Source organism: Corylus avellana, chromosome ca1 (genome assembly GCF_901000735.1).
Source record: "Corylus avellana chromosome ca1, CavTom2PMs-1.0".
NCBI lineage: Eukaryota > Viridiplantae > Streptophyta > Magnoliopsida > Fagales > Betulaceae > Corylus > Corylus avellana.
In genome coordinates this window covers 33,624,111-33,640,321 of record NC_081541.1, presented here as the reverse complement: position 1 = coordinate 33,640,321, position 16,211 = coordinate 33,624,111, and the positions used below count along the sequence as shown (strand labels likewise).

At 35.5% G+C, this 16,211-nt stretch overlaps 2 protein-coding genes and 1 pseudogene across 2 annotated transcripts; all 3 read left to right on the top strand.

Moving 5' to 3' along the window:
• The first annotated feature begins 555 nt into the window (after positions 1–555).
• Positions 556–1,625, top strand: LOC132170501 (G-type lectin S-receptor-like serine/threonine-protein kinase B120). The gene is made up of 4 exons (XM_059581503.1): positions 556–699; positions 820–1,024; positions 1,129–1,366; positions 1,466–1,625. The coding sequence occupies exons 1-4, from the start codon at positions 556–558 to the stop codon at positions 1,623–1,625; spliced, it is 747 nt and encodes a 248-aa protein (XP_059437486.1).
• A 6,563-nt stretch (positions 1,626–8,188) lies between these two features.
• On the top strand, positions 8,189–9,492 carry LOC132170491 (G-type lectin S-receptor-like serine/threonine-protein kinase At2g19130). The gene is made up of 2 exons (XM_059581492.1): positions 8,189–8,195; positions 8,711–9,492. Exons 1-2 carry the CDS (start codon positions 8,189–8,191, stop codon positions 9,490–9,492), a joined length of 789 nt encoding a protein of 262 aa, XP_059437475.1.
• Positions 9,493–9,574: 82 nt separating this feature from the next.
• Positions 9,575–11,964, top strand: LOC132170484 (G-type lectin S-receptor-like serine/threonine-protein kinase B120; annotated as a pseudogene).
• Positions 11,965–16,211: the final 4,247 nt, after the last annotated feature.

Genomic DNA, 16,211 nt, shown 5'->3' with positions numbered 1-16,211 from the left:
CCTCTCAATTTGTTTTTCCTGCAAGGGAAAGCTCAAATGCATCGGTTAAGGGTAAATGTTCTAATTGTATATGGAAATCACTTAAAAAAAATTACAAGGAAGTCTACCTTAATCTCATACAAGAAAATTGTCACAAGTCCTTGTTCTTAGGAAAGTCCTTGTTCTAATTGCTGTCACTAGTTGGTGATGGATCCCCATGAACTTCACCATGTCTCTGGGAAGGAGCTTTGCAGTTATTTGGTCATTTCACTCAAATGGGAATGAATTACTAAATTATTACTACTTATTTGCGGAAATGACTAAATAAACTCACCTTTGGTCATTTCACTCAAATGGGAATGAATTACTAAATTATTACTACTTATTTGCGGAAATGACTAAATAAACTCACCTTTAGATAGTGGCATTGCTCAATTGATTTTCTCTTACCAAACACTACATTTCCATGTATAGTGACAAATTCTTATCATTCTAGATCAAACAGGAGAGAGCCCTTCAAGTAATAATATACTACTATTTGATTTTGATATTGAACTCCATACAATCAATGATGGAATGAACACCGAAAATAATACGAAGAAACAAGAGAAGAAAGATGCTGAGTTACCACTATTCAGTTTTGAGAGCATATTAGCTGCATCAAATAATTTCTCAATTGTGAATAAACTTGGAGAAGGAGGTTTTGGACATGTCTACAAGGCATGCTACATTTTCCTGATGAACGTGCTTTGAACACTATTAATAAAAACTACATTAATGGTAAACCTTCATGAAAGTTTAACGAGTTTATGGTTCTCCTTCTTAGGGAAAATTACTTAGAGCGCTAGAGGACAAGGAATTGCGGTGAAGATGCTTTCAAAAAGATCTGGACAGGGAATTGAAGAGTTTAGAAATGAGACAATACTAATTGCAAAACTTCAGCATAGAAATCTTGTCAGGCTCTTAGGTTGTTGTATCGAGCGAGATGAAAAGATATTAATATATGAGTACATGCCCAATAAAAGTTTGGACTTCTACCTTTTTAGTGAGTGCATGTTTATGTATATATATGTGTATAATTTTTTTTTTTTTTCTCATATGTTTCTAGGTTCTTAAGCACTAATTTCCTTGGTTTTATTATTTAAATAGATCAAAATAAGAAAAAGATGTTAGGTTGGGAGACACGCATACAAATTATTGAAGGGATCGCTCAAGGGTTTCTTTATCTTCATCAATATTCAAGGTTACGAATCATACATAGAAATCTAAAACATAGTAACATTCTCTTGGATAGTGAAATGAATCAAAAAATATCATATTTTGGCATGGCTCGAATAGTTGGAGGCAATGAAAAACAAGCAAACACAAATCGAATTGTTGGCACTTTGTAAGTATGCGACTTGTTTTACATTTGAGATTTTCAATTCCCAGCTAAATTCATTGAGCAAGCTACTGATATGTTTGTTTACTAAATTTTGGAAAGTAGTGGCTATATGTCTCCCGAATATGCTATGGATGGTTTGTATTCAATAAAGTCTGATGTGTTTAGCTTTGGAGTATTAGTGTTAGAAATTGTGAGCGGCAGGAAGAACACTAGCTTCTATAACAACGAGTCACTCAATCTTCTTAGATATGTACGTATGTAGCTTTTATACTCTCCCAAACTCCTCATGTTTTACAATAATCTTTTAAATTAAAATGCTATTAGTTTGTACTTAAATTTAGTCTTATTTGAAATGAAACTAGGCTTGAGAGTTGTGGAGAGATGATCGAAGTTTGGACTTGATGGAGCCAACAATAAGATATCCTTCTAACACTTCTATTATGTTGAGATTCATTAACATTGGCCTTCTTTGTGTCCAAGAAAGCCCGACTCATCGACCTACCATGTCTAATGTAATCTCAATGATTAGCAATGAACATGCACCTCTAGCTACACCTAAGCAACCAGCGTTTTCCACGGGTCGAAATATGATGGACACATATTCAAGAGTTGATAGTGCAAAAAATTGCTCAAAAAATAGTGTAACTATTTCAGCAATGGTGGCCCGATGATTGATTCCTATGTGAAAGAAAAGAAATGTTGGAGAAGCAATCTTTTCTGCCTAATTATATGCATGTTGATATGCTACATAATTGTCACTAATGTTGTCTTAGTTTATTCATTTTAGTTTTGTTGCCAATAATTCTATTAAGATAGAATTTGTAAGTTTTTACGGGATCTAAGTATGTCTTCTTTGATGTACTACTACATTAGTAAACACTAGCCTGTAGTATGCACATGTTATTTTTCATTATGAACAACTTCAGGTGTCTTTAAAAGATTATCAGTTATTGATTTCCTTCCCCTCCCCAGTAAACTAATTGGCTGCCTAAAAGGGTTGAAATCCGAAATCTTGGATTATTTCTTTTCATGTTTATTCATGTAAGAGACACAGCGTTAACAACTAATTCAAACATACATATAGTTAATGTTTTAGACCCAAATTATGACTAATTTGACTACACATAAAAACAATTCTTGTGAACATGACATTGTAACTAAAACGACATGTTCTTGAAGATTTTGAACAATATCTTCAAATTATGTGAACAAGATTTTGGACAAAATGACGGTGGTTGGCCACTCCCATTATGCCCTAAGGAGGCCGGCCACCCCTTTCTAATTTTTGTTTTTTCAATTTAATTTTTTAATGTTTTTAATCATTTTAGTTTTTATTTTTTATTTTTTTTTATTTTTAATCAAGTATATAGACACATGCCGATTTTTTAATAGTGCTGACGTGAATTACCGTCAAATTTTGGAGACAGAGGTATCATCTCAATTTTTAGTCATTATCGACATACTATTTGTGATACAAAATAAAGCTGAGACGACAAAAAATAAAATTGTTAAACCACGTGAGACAAAAAAGTATTTAACCCAATTTCTTAAAGAATCTATAATTTCAAAAAATTAGATCCGTGTGGGACAGTTGACGGCTCTACCCGTTTTTCACTTGTTCTAGAGCCTTCCCCTTTTCTTTCCTTTTAGATATTTCTCTAGTTGACCTAAGTCAAGAGTAACACCCAGTCTCTTCCCCCGAGTAATGATATAAGGAGGATTAGCCTTCCTAAAGTCCTCATAATTGTGATGTGTCTTTTAAAATTACCATTGAATTTAAAACAATCATTATTAAATTTTAATCTATCATGACTTTAAATGACAAATCATATTTGGAAGGACTTTAGACTTTAGTCCTTATATATTACTCCTTCCCCCCTCATATCCTTGCGATACCCCCATCTCCTTTATTCACGCCACCTCCTTCGGTCCCCTGTTTTTTTGCGTCACTTTGACTTCGTGTGACTGCATATATTTCAAGCCTTCCTTATAAGTGAATGAAGATAAGAAGATGAGCTGGAATCAGTTTTGATTCCAGCTCATCTTCTTATCTTCATTCACTTATATTCCTCCTCAAAATTTTTGCGTCACTCTGACTTCGTGCGACTGCATATATAATTTCAAGCCTTCCTCCTCCAAATTCTTTCCATATATAGCCATGGAAATTCCTCTACACGGCGCGGATCAAAGTTGAACATAAAGTACAGAGTTCAACTTCGATTCTTTGATCCGTGCCGTGTTTAGATAGAGCATTTATATTGAGCTACTATTTTTATTTTTATTTATTTATTTTCTATTTTTTTCAATGTTTTCTGGACTCCGTGTTCGCGTTTCTTTTCGTTAGCTTTGATTCGAAATTCACTAATGTCTTCTTTGCTATTATGGTTCTTTTGGAATAGGATTTTTTGGATCGGAAAACATTCAGTTGATGGCCAAAATCTCTCTAAATTGGACATCTATCCCATTTAATATAAATAATAATAAAATATTATGTATACTTTAAAAATAATTAAAAATTAAAAAATATTTTTTTAAAAAAAACACTAAAGAGTGGCCGGCCTCCCCCGTTGGGCCTGGGGGTGGCTTCGGACACCTCAGACCGGCCATGATTAATTTTTTTTCTAACCACCTTAATTGGTGATTAAATTTCTTGGTGTTTGTGCAAAAAATTTATAGAGCCACTTAATTCATTTGACGCGTTTCCTTTTAATTTTTGTTTATTGTACTGATGTGGTTGTTTTGGAGCTTTTTTGTTGGGTTGCTCAGCAATTTGTTGTTCTTTGTTGTAATTTCTTAGTTGATGTACTTTAAAAACAAAAAACCAATCTAAAGGAAAAATGAAATACATCTGGGCTAGCAAAGACTCGACTCCCTTAGCTCCCTAAAGCAACCGGCGTTTTACACGTTAACGATTTGCCTTGAACTTATCCGAGAAGCTTTCTCTCTACGCCGCTCTCTCCCCCTGAAAAAAACCTTAAATTTGGTTGGTGTAAGAGGAGCACGACCTTCACCCCTTAATAAGTTCCAAACGGTGCGTTTTGTTAATTGTTGAGAATATTATTAATAGTATTATAGTGGCATAGTGGGAACAGCCGTTCCAAGTTATATATGCAGACAAAAAAAAAAAAAAGGCCCTAATAGTAATGGGGGACTAGCGTGCAACTAATAGAAAACAAAAAGAAAAAAAAAAAAAAAATGCTTTAAAAGGATGTAATGCTGGGGACAGCCGTACAACAAATAGGAAAAAAAACAAAAAAAATAAATAAACTTTGAAAATTTGAAATGGGGGAGTAAGGGGACTAGCCGTGAGGAAAAAAAAGAAGAAAAATTATTTGAAAATATGTAATGGGGGGATTCCGTGCTATTTGGACTGCTTGTGTTGTGGTTGTGTACTTGTGTTGAGCCAGTGGGTTGGGTTGAGTGACCAAACTCTAAACACAATAAAAATTCAAGCCACTAAATATTCAAACATCATAACACAACATAATTAAAAGCAAAAGCTTTTTCTTATAAAAAAAAAAAAAAAACAAAAAAAACAAAAACAAACAAACAAAATCCTAAATTTACGCTTAAAAAAAATAATAATAAAATAAAAAGCCTAAAGTTTAGTTCTCAATCAATAAGCACCGACTTTTTTAACAAAACAGTTATCTAATAACTGTTTTAACAAAACAAAACAATTTACACAACATGATAAGTGTTTTTATGTTTAATTATATATAGTTTTTGTTTCATATTTTAATTGTATAAATATATAATTATAGTTATTTGAGATTATAGAGAAAAATAACGATTCTATTGAACTCCAATCAAATTCTGAACGACTTTGTGTTGAAGTAAATTTAGCAAATATGCCCAGAGATGGTTGCTTAAGAAAAAAAAAAAAAAAAAGTGTGATTATCATTCTAGTGATAGAGATCAAATCCAAAAAGCATATCTACATACAAACTACAAATAAGAGCTTGTCATTTTTTTTATATTAAATTATTATTTTAATATTTTTAATTAATTTTATTTTTTTATTCATAAAAAAATGCTCCCCATGAGTGCAGTCCTGGATCCGCCACTGCCGGCCTTGTGCGATTTATCTCTCTTTTTCCCAAAATTCAACAATTGACGGTGGAGAAAATTGTTCAACAATATAATATAAGTATTTCAAAGAGAATAAATGTTGTATAATCGAACTTCCTGTCTTATCTGTATGCACGTTCATAGTCGTTGGAGAAATTTGTGGTTAGTCTCCGGCACTGTGCTGAAGTGATGTTCAAAATCGGTACACGGAAGTGAACTTTGTCACAAGGAAAGTCCGTTTTCTTGCCTGCGTTCCTTGGGAAGCCTCAAAAGTCCAAAGGCAAGCCAATCAGACAGCTCATCTGGCTTCAAAATGGGACGTGGCTCAAAATTCTTATGGATAATACTTTCTGTAGCTCTCCTTTGTATTCTTTTCTTTCTTTTTGTTTGTTGCTCCTTCCCCTTCTTACTGTATTGCTTACAAAAAAAAGGGACCAAGTTTCTTCTAGCATTTTTCTGTAATTATTAACTGCGTTGCAGCAAGTTATACATAGGGATATATGAGGAGCATGACGAGGAAGCCACGGCTCTTATTTGCTCTGCTTCTACTCATGTACGTCTTATTACAGAGCATGCTTCTCCATAGTTGGTGATACCCTTTCACCAGGTCACTCTCTTTTAGAGAGCGACACCATATTATCTCAAGGTAGCAAATTTGAGCTGGGTTTTTGATGCAGCGTACGATTGTAGTGAACAAGAAAAACAACAAGTAGAAGGGATAATTCCTAAGATTGTGAGACTATCACAAGAATCTAAGAAATCTTCTTAAAAACTAGAGCCTATCTAGGGTTTAAGGAAAAAACACCAAGAAGAAACTCAACTCTGAGTATTCTTATTTAACAAAACTAAATAATAATCATAAACTAAATTATTAAAGGCTATAAGCATATATTTATAGCCTAAGACTCTTAGTCCTAAGATAACAATGAAATAAAGTTAATTTAGGAGTCTACGAAAGACAACTAAACCAAATAAAAGACTAACAAAGAAACCTAATTCAAATAAAGACTGAAAGATAAAATAGAATAAACAACTAACAAAGAAACCTAATAAAAGACTATAAGATAAGATAAGCATTTGAATTCCAATCTACATCATCCTCCCGAGATTGGAGAGAATTCGCCCTCGAATTTGGACTGTCTTTTCCACGATCCTTCAGGTGCCTTGTTAACTCGTTCCATTCTCCGTTCCTCAAGATCACAACAAGGCCACACCCCATAAGAAACGTAAGGGCTCTAATCATCAGTAGACTGGGACAATGATGTTGAAGGCCCCGCACCTCCCCTTGTCGGGTAGACTTGCCATACTTTTCTCGTGACTTGTCTTTCCCATATACCATGAAAATCTTCAGATAACTAGCAAGTCACTTTTTGATAGAACATTCTCCTCCGCCAAATAGATCTCATTACAAATTTGGTTAGAAGAATTTGACAAACTAGCATCTATCCCAATTAAATCAACATAGTCAATTGGCTCAACACTAAAATCAAAGACTTTATCTTTGGGGCTCTTATCAGGTACCTGATATTTAGAATTGTCGTCAAAAGTGCAAAACTATCCGAAAGATTTACCTTTTCCAAGGGTTCCTCTTCTTCATGAAAAATTGCAAAACTATCCAAAAGATTTACCTCTTCCAAGGGTTCCTCTTCTTCATGAAAAATTGTGATACTCTCTGAAAGGTTTACCTCTTCCACTTGTTTCCCCAATTCTTCAAACTTTTTAGGACTCTTGATGTCGTACGGATGAGTAGTAACATTAGTTCCTAGTACCAAATCAAGTTGAGGTTGAATGTCTCGCAATGATGGCATGACTTTCGGTAATTCTGATCAGACTATGTCGACACATCTCCCCAACAGCTCCTTTATCGGCCTCGACACCTCTCCCTTGATGCCGCTTTCCTTGTCCGTCAACTCCTGCTTGGCTACAAAGGATTGATCATCTCCTTGTGAAGGTTTTGGCTCCGCCCATGGGCTATGTAACAATGTCAATTTGGTTTTACCAAACATGAAGGTGGACGTATTCTTTGTTTCATCATGGATAGCAGTTCTATCATATTTTCATGGCTTTCCTAGCAATAGGTGACATGTATCCATGTCAACGACATCACACCACACATGATCCACATATTTAGCTCCAATAGAAAAAGACACTAGACAATGTTTAGAAACCGTTACCTCGTTTCCTTTCGTGAGCCATTCCGAATTGCTTCCTCTGAGACTACATTTATACCACTTCTTAGATCGATGACAAGCTTGGCCGCCTTGCCTCCCATGGTGCATGAAGTCTGAAATTGTCGGTACATACCTCCAATGTCTCGGAACACCGATTGATGCTTGACCTCCGCCATCTCCCAAGACACCGTTTTTTTGTATGAATTTTCTATTTTTTCTTTTTGGGTGTCGAGCTTGACACCTGCATCTCGTGATATAGCATGGGCTTGTGCCGTTGGAAATTCCTTCCGTACTCCATGCCCTGCATAAGGATTGACAGGTTCACTCTCGACGATAAATTTGTTTTCAGCCTCCGCATATCTTGATTTTGGTTGACGACGACGAACGCTCGGACCATCCATGTCGGCCAAGTAATCGGTAGGGACCCCATGATGGGTGCGCGCACGCCCCTCCTTTTGCACGGTTAGACCACCAAACCTCTCCTCCATGTGCCACAAATGAATCACCGGTTGCTCCTTACGTGCTGCCTCCGTGTGCACGTGCACCTCGTTCATGTCTGTAAAGCGGTTGCTCTTCTCCATTCATGGAAAGTAATTGAGCTCTGATACTAACTGATGCAGTGTAGGATTGTGGTGAACAAGAAAAACAGCAAGTAGAAGGGATAAATATTCCTAAGATTGTGAGACTATCACAAGAATTTAAGAAATCTTCTTAAAAACTAGAGCCTATCTAAGGTTTAAGGAAAAAACACCAAGAAGAAACTCAACTCTGAGTATTCTTATTTAACAAAACTCAATAATAATCATAAACTAAATTGTTAAAAGCTATAAAATATATTTATAGCCCAAGACTCCTAGTCCTAAGATAACAATGAAATAAAGTTAATTTAGAACTCTACGAAAGATAACTAAATCAAATAAAAGACTAACAAAGAAACCTAATTCAAATAAAGACTGAAAGATAAGATAGAATAAACAACTAACAAAGAAACCTAATAAATGATTAAAAGATAAGATAAGATAAGATAAGCCTTGAATTCCAATCTACATCAATTTCTTCAAACCAGGCACTTCATCAAAAATTTACCTGGGCATATGATATAAAGGGTTTCATGAGGAAACTGTTTGGGTAGCAAATAGAGAAAACTCTTTGTCTCACCCATCTTTCTCAAGACTTGAGCTCTCAGAAAATGGCAATCTACTCCTGTTTGAAGGTTTCTCCGAGATCCCAGTTTGGTCGACAAATTTGACATTTCCCCAGTTAAGTATAACTGAAGCAGTACTTGGTGATGATGGAAATTTTGTTTTGAGTGGTAGATCGAACACCTCTTCTATCTTTTGGGAGAGTTTCGACCATCCAACCGATACATTGCTGCCAGGTGCGAAGCTTTGGACTAGAAAACCACAGCAGCTCATTTCATGGAAAAATTCAGAAGATCCAGCACCTGGTATGTTCTCGTTGGGGTTAAACCCAAATGGAACTTTCTTAGAGTGGAACAGATCCCAAATCTATGGGAGGTCGGAAGTTTGGAATGGAACATCTCTCAGCTCACTTTCGGGAAGGAACATTATCTTCAACTACACTTTTGTGTCAAGTAAAAATGAAAGTGAGAGATATTTAACTTACTCTCTTCATAATCCTTCTAACCTTGCCAGATTTCGAATTGCCCAAACTGGACAGATTAGGGCACTGTTGTGTCTGTCTGCCCTTTCCATTTGGAGTATAATTGGGACTTCACCGAGCAACCTATCTGATGACTACGCCTTGTGTGGTGCATTTGGCGTGGTACAATACCCTGACAATTCCTCAAACTCTTGTGGGTGTCTAAAGGGTTTCAAACCATTTTCGATGGAAGACACCAGACTAAATGATTGGTCAGGCGGCTAGCTGTGTGAGGAAATCTCCTTTGCAATGTGAGAATAATACGTATGCTAATGGCAAAAAAGATTGGTTCATGAAAATATCAATCATGCGATTGCCTGTTTATTCGAAAGCATATTTGGGCGAGAATGCTAGTAGATGTGAATTGGGTTGCATGGAAAATTGTTCTTGCGCAGCTTATGCTTATAATAGGAGTGGGTGTATGATATGGGAAAGAGCGCTTTTGAACTCACTGCAACTTCCACATGGTGGCGAGATTGGACAAGATATCAATCTCAGACTTGCTGCTGATGAATATCCAGATCCAAGTACCAAAGGTATGATGAGTGAAAATGAGAAGTATGGTTGAGCTAATACTTTTCTATATATATATATATATATATATATATATATATAATATTTTGTTTTGAACTAATACTTGATTATTGTCATCATAATTAGGCAAAAAATGGAAAGTGTGGGTAGCTGTGCTGATCCCTGCAACGGGGCTTATCTTATGCCTCTCAATTTGCTTTTCATGCAAGGGAAAGCTCAAATGCATCGCTAAGTGTAAATGTTCTAACTGTATATGGAAATCACTTAAAAAAATTACAAGGAAGTCTACCTTAATCTCATACAAGAAAATTGTCACAAGTCTTTGTTCTAATTACTGTCACTAGTTGGTGATGGATCCCCACAAACTTCACCATGTCTTGGGGAAGGAGCTTTGTTATTTGGTCATTTCACTAAAATGTGAATGAATTACTAAATTATTACTACTTATTTGCGGAAATGACTAAATAAACTAACTTACCTTTAGATATTGGCATTGCTCAATTGATTTTCTCTTACCAAACACTACATTTCCATTTAGAGTACGTGACAAATTCTTATCATTCTAGATCAAACAGGAGAGAGCCCTTCAAGTAATAATATACTATTATTTGATTTTGATATTGAACTCCATACAATCAATGATGGAATGAACACCGAAAATAATACAAAGAAACGAGAGAAGAAGGATGCTTAGTTACCACTATTCAGTTATGAGAGCATATTAGCTGCAACAAACAATTTCTCAGTTGTAAATAAACTTGGAGAAGGAGGTTTTGGACCCATCTACAAGGTACGTTACATTTTCCTGATGAATGTGCTTTGAACACTATTAATAAAAACCACATTAATGGTAAACCTTCATGAAAGTTTAAAGAGTTTATGGTTCTCCTTCTTAGGGAAAATTACTCAGAGGACAAGAAATTGCAGTGAAGATGCTTTCAAAAAGATCTGGACAGGGAATTGATGAGTTCAGAAATGAGACAATATTAATTGTAAAACTTCAACATAGAAATCTTGTCAGACTGTTAGGTTGTTGTATCGAGCAAGATGAAAATATATTAATATATGAGTACATGCCCAATAAAAGTTTGGACTTCTATCTTTTTGGTAAGTGCACGTTTATGTATATATAAGTGTATATATTTTTTTCTCATATGTTTCTAGATTCTTAAGCACTAATTTCCTTGGTTGTACTATTCAAATAGATCCAACCAAGAAAAAGATGCTAGGCTGGGAGACACGCATACGGATTATTGAAGGGATTGCTCAAGGGTTTCTTTATGTCCATCAATATTCTAGGTTACGAATCATACATAGAGATTTAAAACCTAGTAACATTCTCTTGGATAGTGAAATGAATCCAAAAATATCATATTTTGGCATGGCTCGAATAGTTGGAGGCAAAGAAACACAGGCAAACACATACCGAATTGTTGGAACTTAGTAAGTATGCAACTTGTTTTACATTAATTGAGCAAGCTAAATTTCTCTTGTTTTACATTTACTTAGTAAGTAACATTCTCTTGGTACTTTCAATTCCTAGCTAAATTTATTGAGCAAGCTACTAATCGGGTCGTTTACTAAATCTTGGAATGTAGTGGCTATATGTCTCCTGAATATGCTATGGATGGTTTGTACTTAATAAAGTCTGATGTGTTTAGCTTTGGAGTATTGGTGTTAGAGATTATGAGTGGCAGGAAGAACACTAGCTTCTATAACAACGAGTCACTCAATCTTCTTAGATATGTATGTATCTTTTATACTCTTTGAAATTCTCCATGTTTTACAATAATCTTTTAAATTAAAATGCTATTAGTTTTTAATTAAATTTAGTCTTATTTGAAATGAAGCTATGCTTGGGAGTTGTGGAGAGATGATCGAAGTTTGAACTTGATGGAGCCAACAATATGATATCCTTCTTCCACTTCTATTATGTTGAGATTCATTAACATTGGCCTTCTCTGTGTCCAAGAAAGCTTGACTGATCGACCTACCATGTCTGATGTAATCTCAATGATTAGCAATGAACATGCACCTCTATCTACACCTAAGCAACCAGCGTTTTCCACCGGCCAAAATATGGTGGACACAAATTTAACAGTTGACAGTGCAAAAAATTGCTCAAAAAATAGTGTAACTATTTCAGCAATGAAAGCCCGATGATTGATTCCTATATGAAAGAAAAGAAATGTTGGAAAAGTAATCTTTTCAGCCTAATTTGTATGCATGTTGATATGCTACATAACTTTCACTAAATGTTGTCTTAGTTCACTCATTTTAGTTTTGTTGCCAATGATACTATAGATATAATTTTTTTTTTTTTTTTAAGGTCTATAGATATAAATGTTGCCAGCAACTTCAGGTGTCTTTAAAAGATTATCGGTTATTGATTTCCTTCCCCTCCCTCAGTGGCTACCTAAAAGAGTTGAAATCTGAAATCTTGACTTATTTCTTTTCATGTTTATTCATGTAAGTGAGAGAATGTTAACAACTAATTCAGGCACACATCTACTTAATGTTTTAGACCCAAATTATGACTAATTTGACTACACATGCATAAAAACTGCTTGTGAACATAACATTGTAACTAAATCGACATGTTCTTGAAGATTTTGAACAATATCTTCAAATTATGTGATACATATAACTGCAATGATCGATGTTTATAAACGGTATATCAAGAAACTAATTAATATCAACACAATCCTTATAAACGGTATACATATAGGATTCTCTCTTTGTAATCCTTCTTTCTTCACGACATAACATTTATAGTTTCTGATGAGTTTAACTCGGTAGTAGTTGATAACTTGGAAATTGGATATGGAAGACTTGTAATGCAGGCTGAGATTAGAGTAAATCGGGAGGTACCCATGTGATAATAATTGGTCAGTGCTTTGGGATTTTCCTACCCATCTCTTCCATTAGAAAGACTTGACAACTTGACTCCTTGACTCTTCGAAATCTCTGAATAAGACCAAAACGAAAAAAGATTTCCAATCGCCCAAGAAATTGCCTCTCTAGCTAATTCTCGAGTGAACATTATTGAATAAAGGTTGACCATATTGTGGTGATAATTGTATAACGCGTCTCTCATAATAAAACAAATATTTTGGCATATGGTCCACAATCTTTGGAAATACAACAGAGCTAGCAAAGACTTGACTCCCTTAGCTCCCTAAAGCAACCAGCGTTTTACACCTTAATGATTTGCCCTGAACTTATCTGAGAAGCTTTCTCTCTGCACTGCTCTCTCCCACTGAAAAAAAACCTTAAATTTGGCTTGTGTAAGAGAAGCATGGGCTTCTTCGCTCCTACTTTTTACTTCTTGATGCTTTTATCTTCGGGTTTTTTCCTTCTTGTTTGAGACCATATCTATTGCCTTGTGCGAGTAATCTCTCTTTTTCCCACCTTCACTGCCGGGGTTTACCAAAGACTGGAATATGAAGGACACAAATTCAACAATTGACGGTGGAGGAAATTGTTCAACAAAATAGTGAAAGTATTAATTTCAAAGAGAAAGTAAATATTGTATAATCGAACTTCCTGTCTTATCTGTATGCACGTTCATAGTCGTTGGAGAAATTTGTGGTTAGTCTCCAGCATTGTGCTGAAGTGATGTTCAAAATCGGTACATGGAAGTGAACTTTGTCACAAGGAAAGTCCGTTTTCTTGCCTGCGTTCCTTTCCTTCTTTTGAAGATCAAAAGTCCAAGGCAAGCCAATCAGAAAGCTAATCTGGCTTCAAAATGGGCTGCGGCTCACAAATCTTATAGATACACTCCCTGGAGCTCTTCTTTGTATTATTTTCTTTCTTCTTGTTTGTTTCTCCTTTTCCTTCTTCCTGTATTGCATTTTTCTGTAATTACTAATTGCGGTACTGCAAGCTAGAGAGGAATGGGTAGGATGACGACTAATCCCCAGCCATTGCTCTTATTTGCTCTGCTTTCAATCCTGTCTTATTACAAAGCATGCTTCTCCATAGTTGCTGATACCCTTTCACAAGGTCACTCTCTTTCTCATTCAAATAGAGACAATAGTATCTAAAGGTGGCACTTTTGAGCTCGGTTTCTTCAAACCAGGCACTTCATCAAAAATCTACCTGGGCATATGGTATAAAGGGTTTCACGAGGAAATTGTTTGGGTAGCAAATAGAGAAAACCCTTTGTCTCACCAATCTTCCTCAAGACTTTAACTCTCAGAAAATGGCAATCTACTCCATTTTGAAGGTTCCTCCGAGATCCCAGTTTGGTCAACAAATTTGACATTTCCCCGGTCAAATATAACAGAAGCAGTACTTGGTGATGATGGAAATTTTGTTTTGAGAGGTAGATCGAACACGTCTTGTATATTTTGGGAGAGTTTCGAGCATCCAACCGATACATTGCTGCCACGTTCGAAACTTTGGACTAGAAAATCACAGCAGTTCATTTCATGGAAAAATTCACAAGATCCAGCACCTGGTTTGTTCTCGGTGGGGACCGTGGGGTTAAACCCAAATGGAAGCATTCAGTTTTTCTTAGAGTGGAACAGATCCCAAATTTATTGGAGTTCGGAAGTTTGGAATGGAAGTGATATTTTGATGTGGAGCAGTATCTTCAAGTGGAGTTTTGTGTCAAATAAAAATGAAAGTGAGAGATATTTTACTTGCTCTCGTTATAATCCATCTAACCATGCTAATTATCGGATTGACCAAAACAGGACAAATAAGATGACTGCTGTGGGAGACTGGCCTTTCCATTTGGAGTGCATTTTCGTATGCACCGACGAAACCATCTGATGTCTACGCTTAGTGTGGTGCATTTGGCGTTGTACAATACCCTGACAATATCTCAAACCCTTGTGAGTGTCTAAAGGTTTCAAACCATTTTCGATGGAAGACACCAGACTAAATGATTAGTCAGGCGGTTGTGTGAGGAAATCTCCTTTGCAATGTCAGAATAATACGTATGCTAATGTCAAAAAAGATTAGTTCATGAAAATATCAAACATGCGATTGCCAGTTTATTCGAAAGCATATAATTTGGCCTTGAATACTAGCAGATATGAATTGGCTTGCATGGAAAATTGTTCTTGTGCAGCTTATGCATGCTTATAATACGAGTGGATGTATGATATGGAAAGGAGCTCTTTTGAACTTACAGCAACTTCCATATGGTGGCGAGATTGGACAAGATATCTACCTCAGACTTGCAGCTGATGAGTATCCAGATCCAAGTACCAAAGGTAGGATGAGTGAAATGAGAAGTATGGTTGAGCTAATACATAATTATATATTTTATCTTCCGTTTTGAACTAATACTTGATTCTTGTCATCATAATTAGGCAAAAAATGGAAAGTGTGGGTAGCTGTGCTGATCCCTGCAACAGGGCTTATCTTATGCCTCTCAATTTGCTTTTCATGCAAGGGAAAGCTCAAATTCACCGGTAAGTGTAAATGTTCTAACTGTATATGGAAATCAATTTAAAAAAATTTACAAGGATGCATGTCTACTTTAATCTAAGACAAGAAAATTGTCACAAGTCCTTGTTCTTAGGAAAGTCCTTGTTCTAATTACTGTCATTATTTGGTGATGGATCCCAACAAACTTCACCATGTCTTTGGGAAGGAGCTTTGCAGTTATTTGGTCATTTCACTAAAATGGGAATGAATTACTAAATTATTAGTACTTATTTGCGGAAATGACTAAATAAACTTACTTACCTTTAGATACCGGCATTGCTCAATTGATTTTCTCTGACCAAACACTACATTTCCATGTATAGTGACAAATTCTTACCATTCTAAATCAAACAGGAGGGAGCCGTTCAAGTAATAATCTACTATTATTTGCTTTTGATACTAAACTCCATGTAATCAATGATGGAATGAACGCCAAAAATAATACGAACGAGAGAAGGAGGATGCTGAGTTATCACTATTCAGTTATGAGAGTGTATTAGCTGCAACAAATAATTTCTCAGCTGTAAATAAACTTGGAGAAGGAGGTTTTGGACCTGTCTACAAGGTACGTTACATTTTCCTGATGAATGTACTTTGAACACTATTAATAAAAACTACATTAATGGTAAACATTCATGAAAGTTTAAAGAGTTTATGGTTCTCCTTCATAGGGAAAATTACTGAAAGGACAAGAAATTGCAATGAAAATGCTTTCGAAAAGATCTGGACAAGGAATTGAGGAGTTCAAAAATGAGACAATACTAATTATAAAACTTCAGCATAGAAATCTTGTCAGACTCTTAGGTTGGTGTATCGAGCGAGATGAAAAGATGTTAATATATGAGTACATGTCCAATAAAAGTTTGGATTTCTACCTTTTTGGTGAGTGAATGCTGTTGTATGTATCTGTATGTGTATTTTTGCCTTTCATATGTTTCTAGGTTCCTAAGTACTAATTTCCTTGGTTG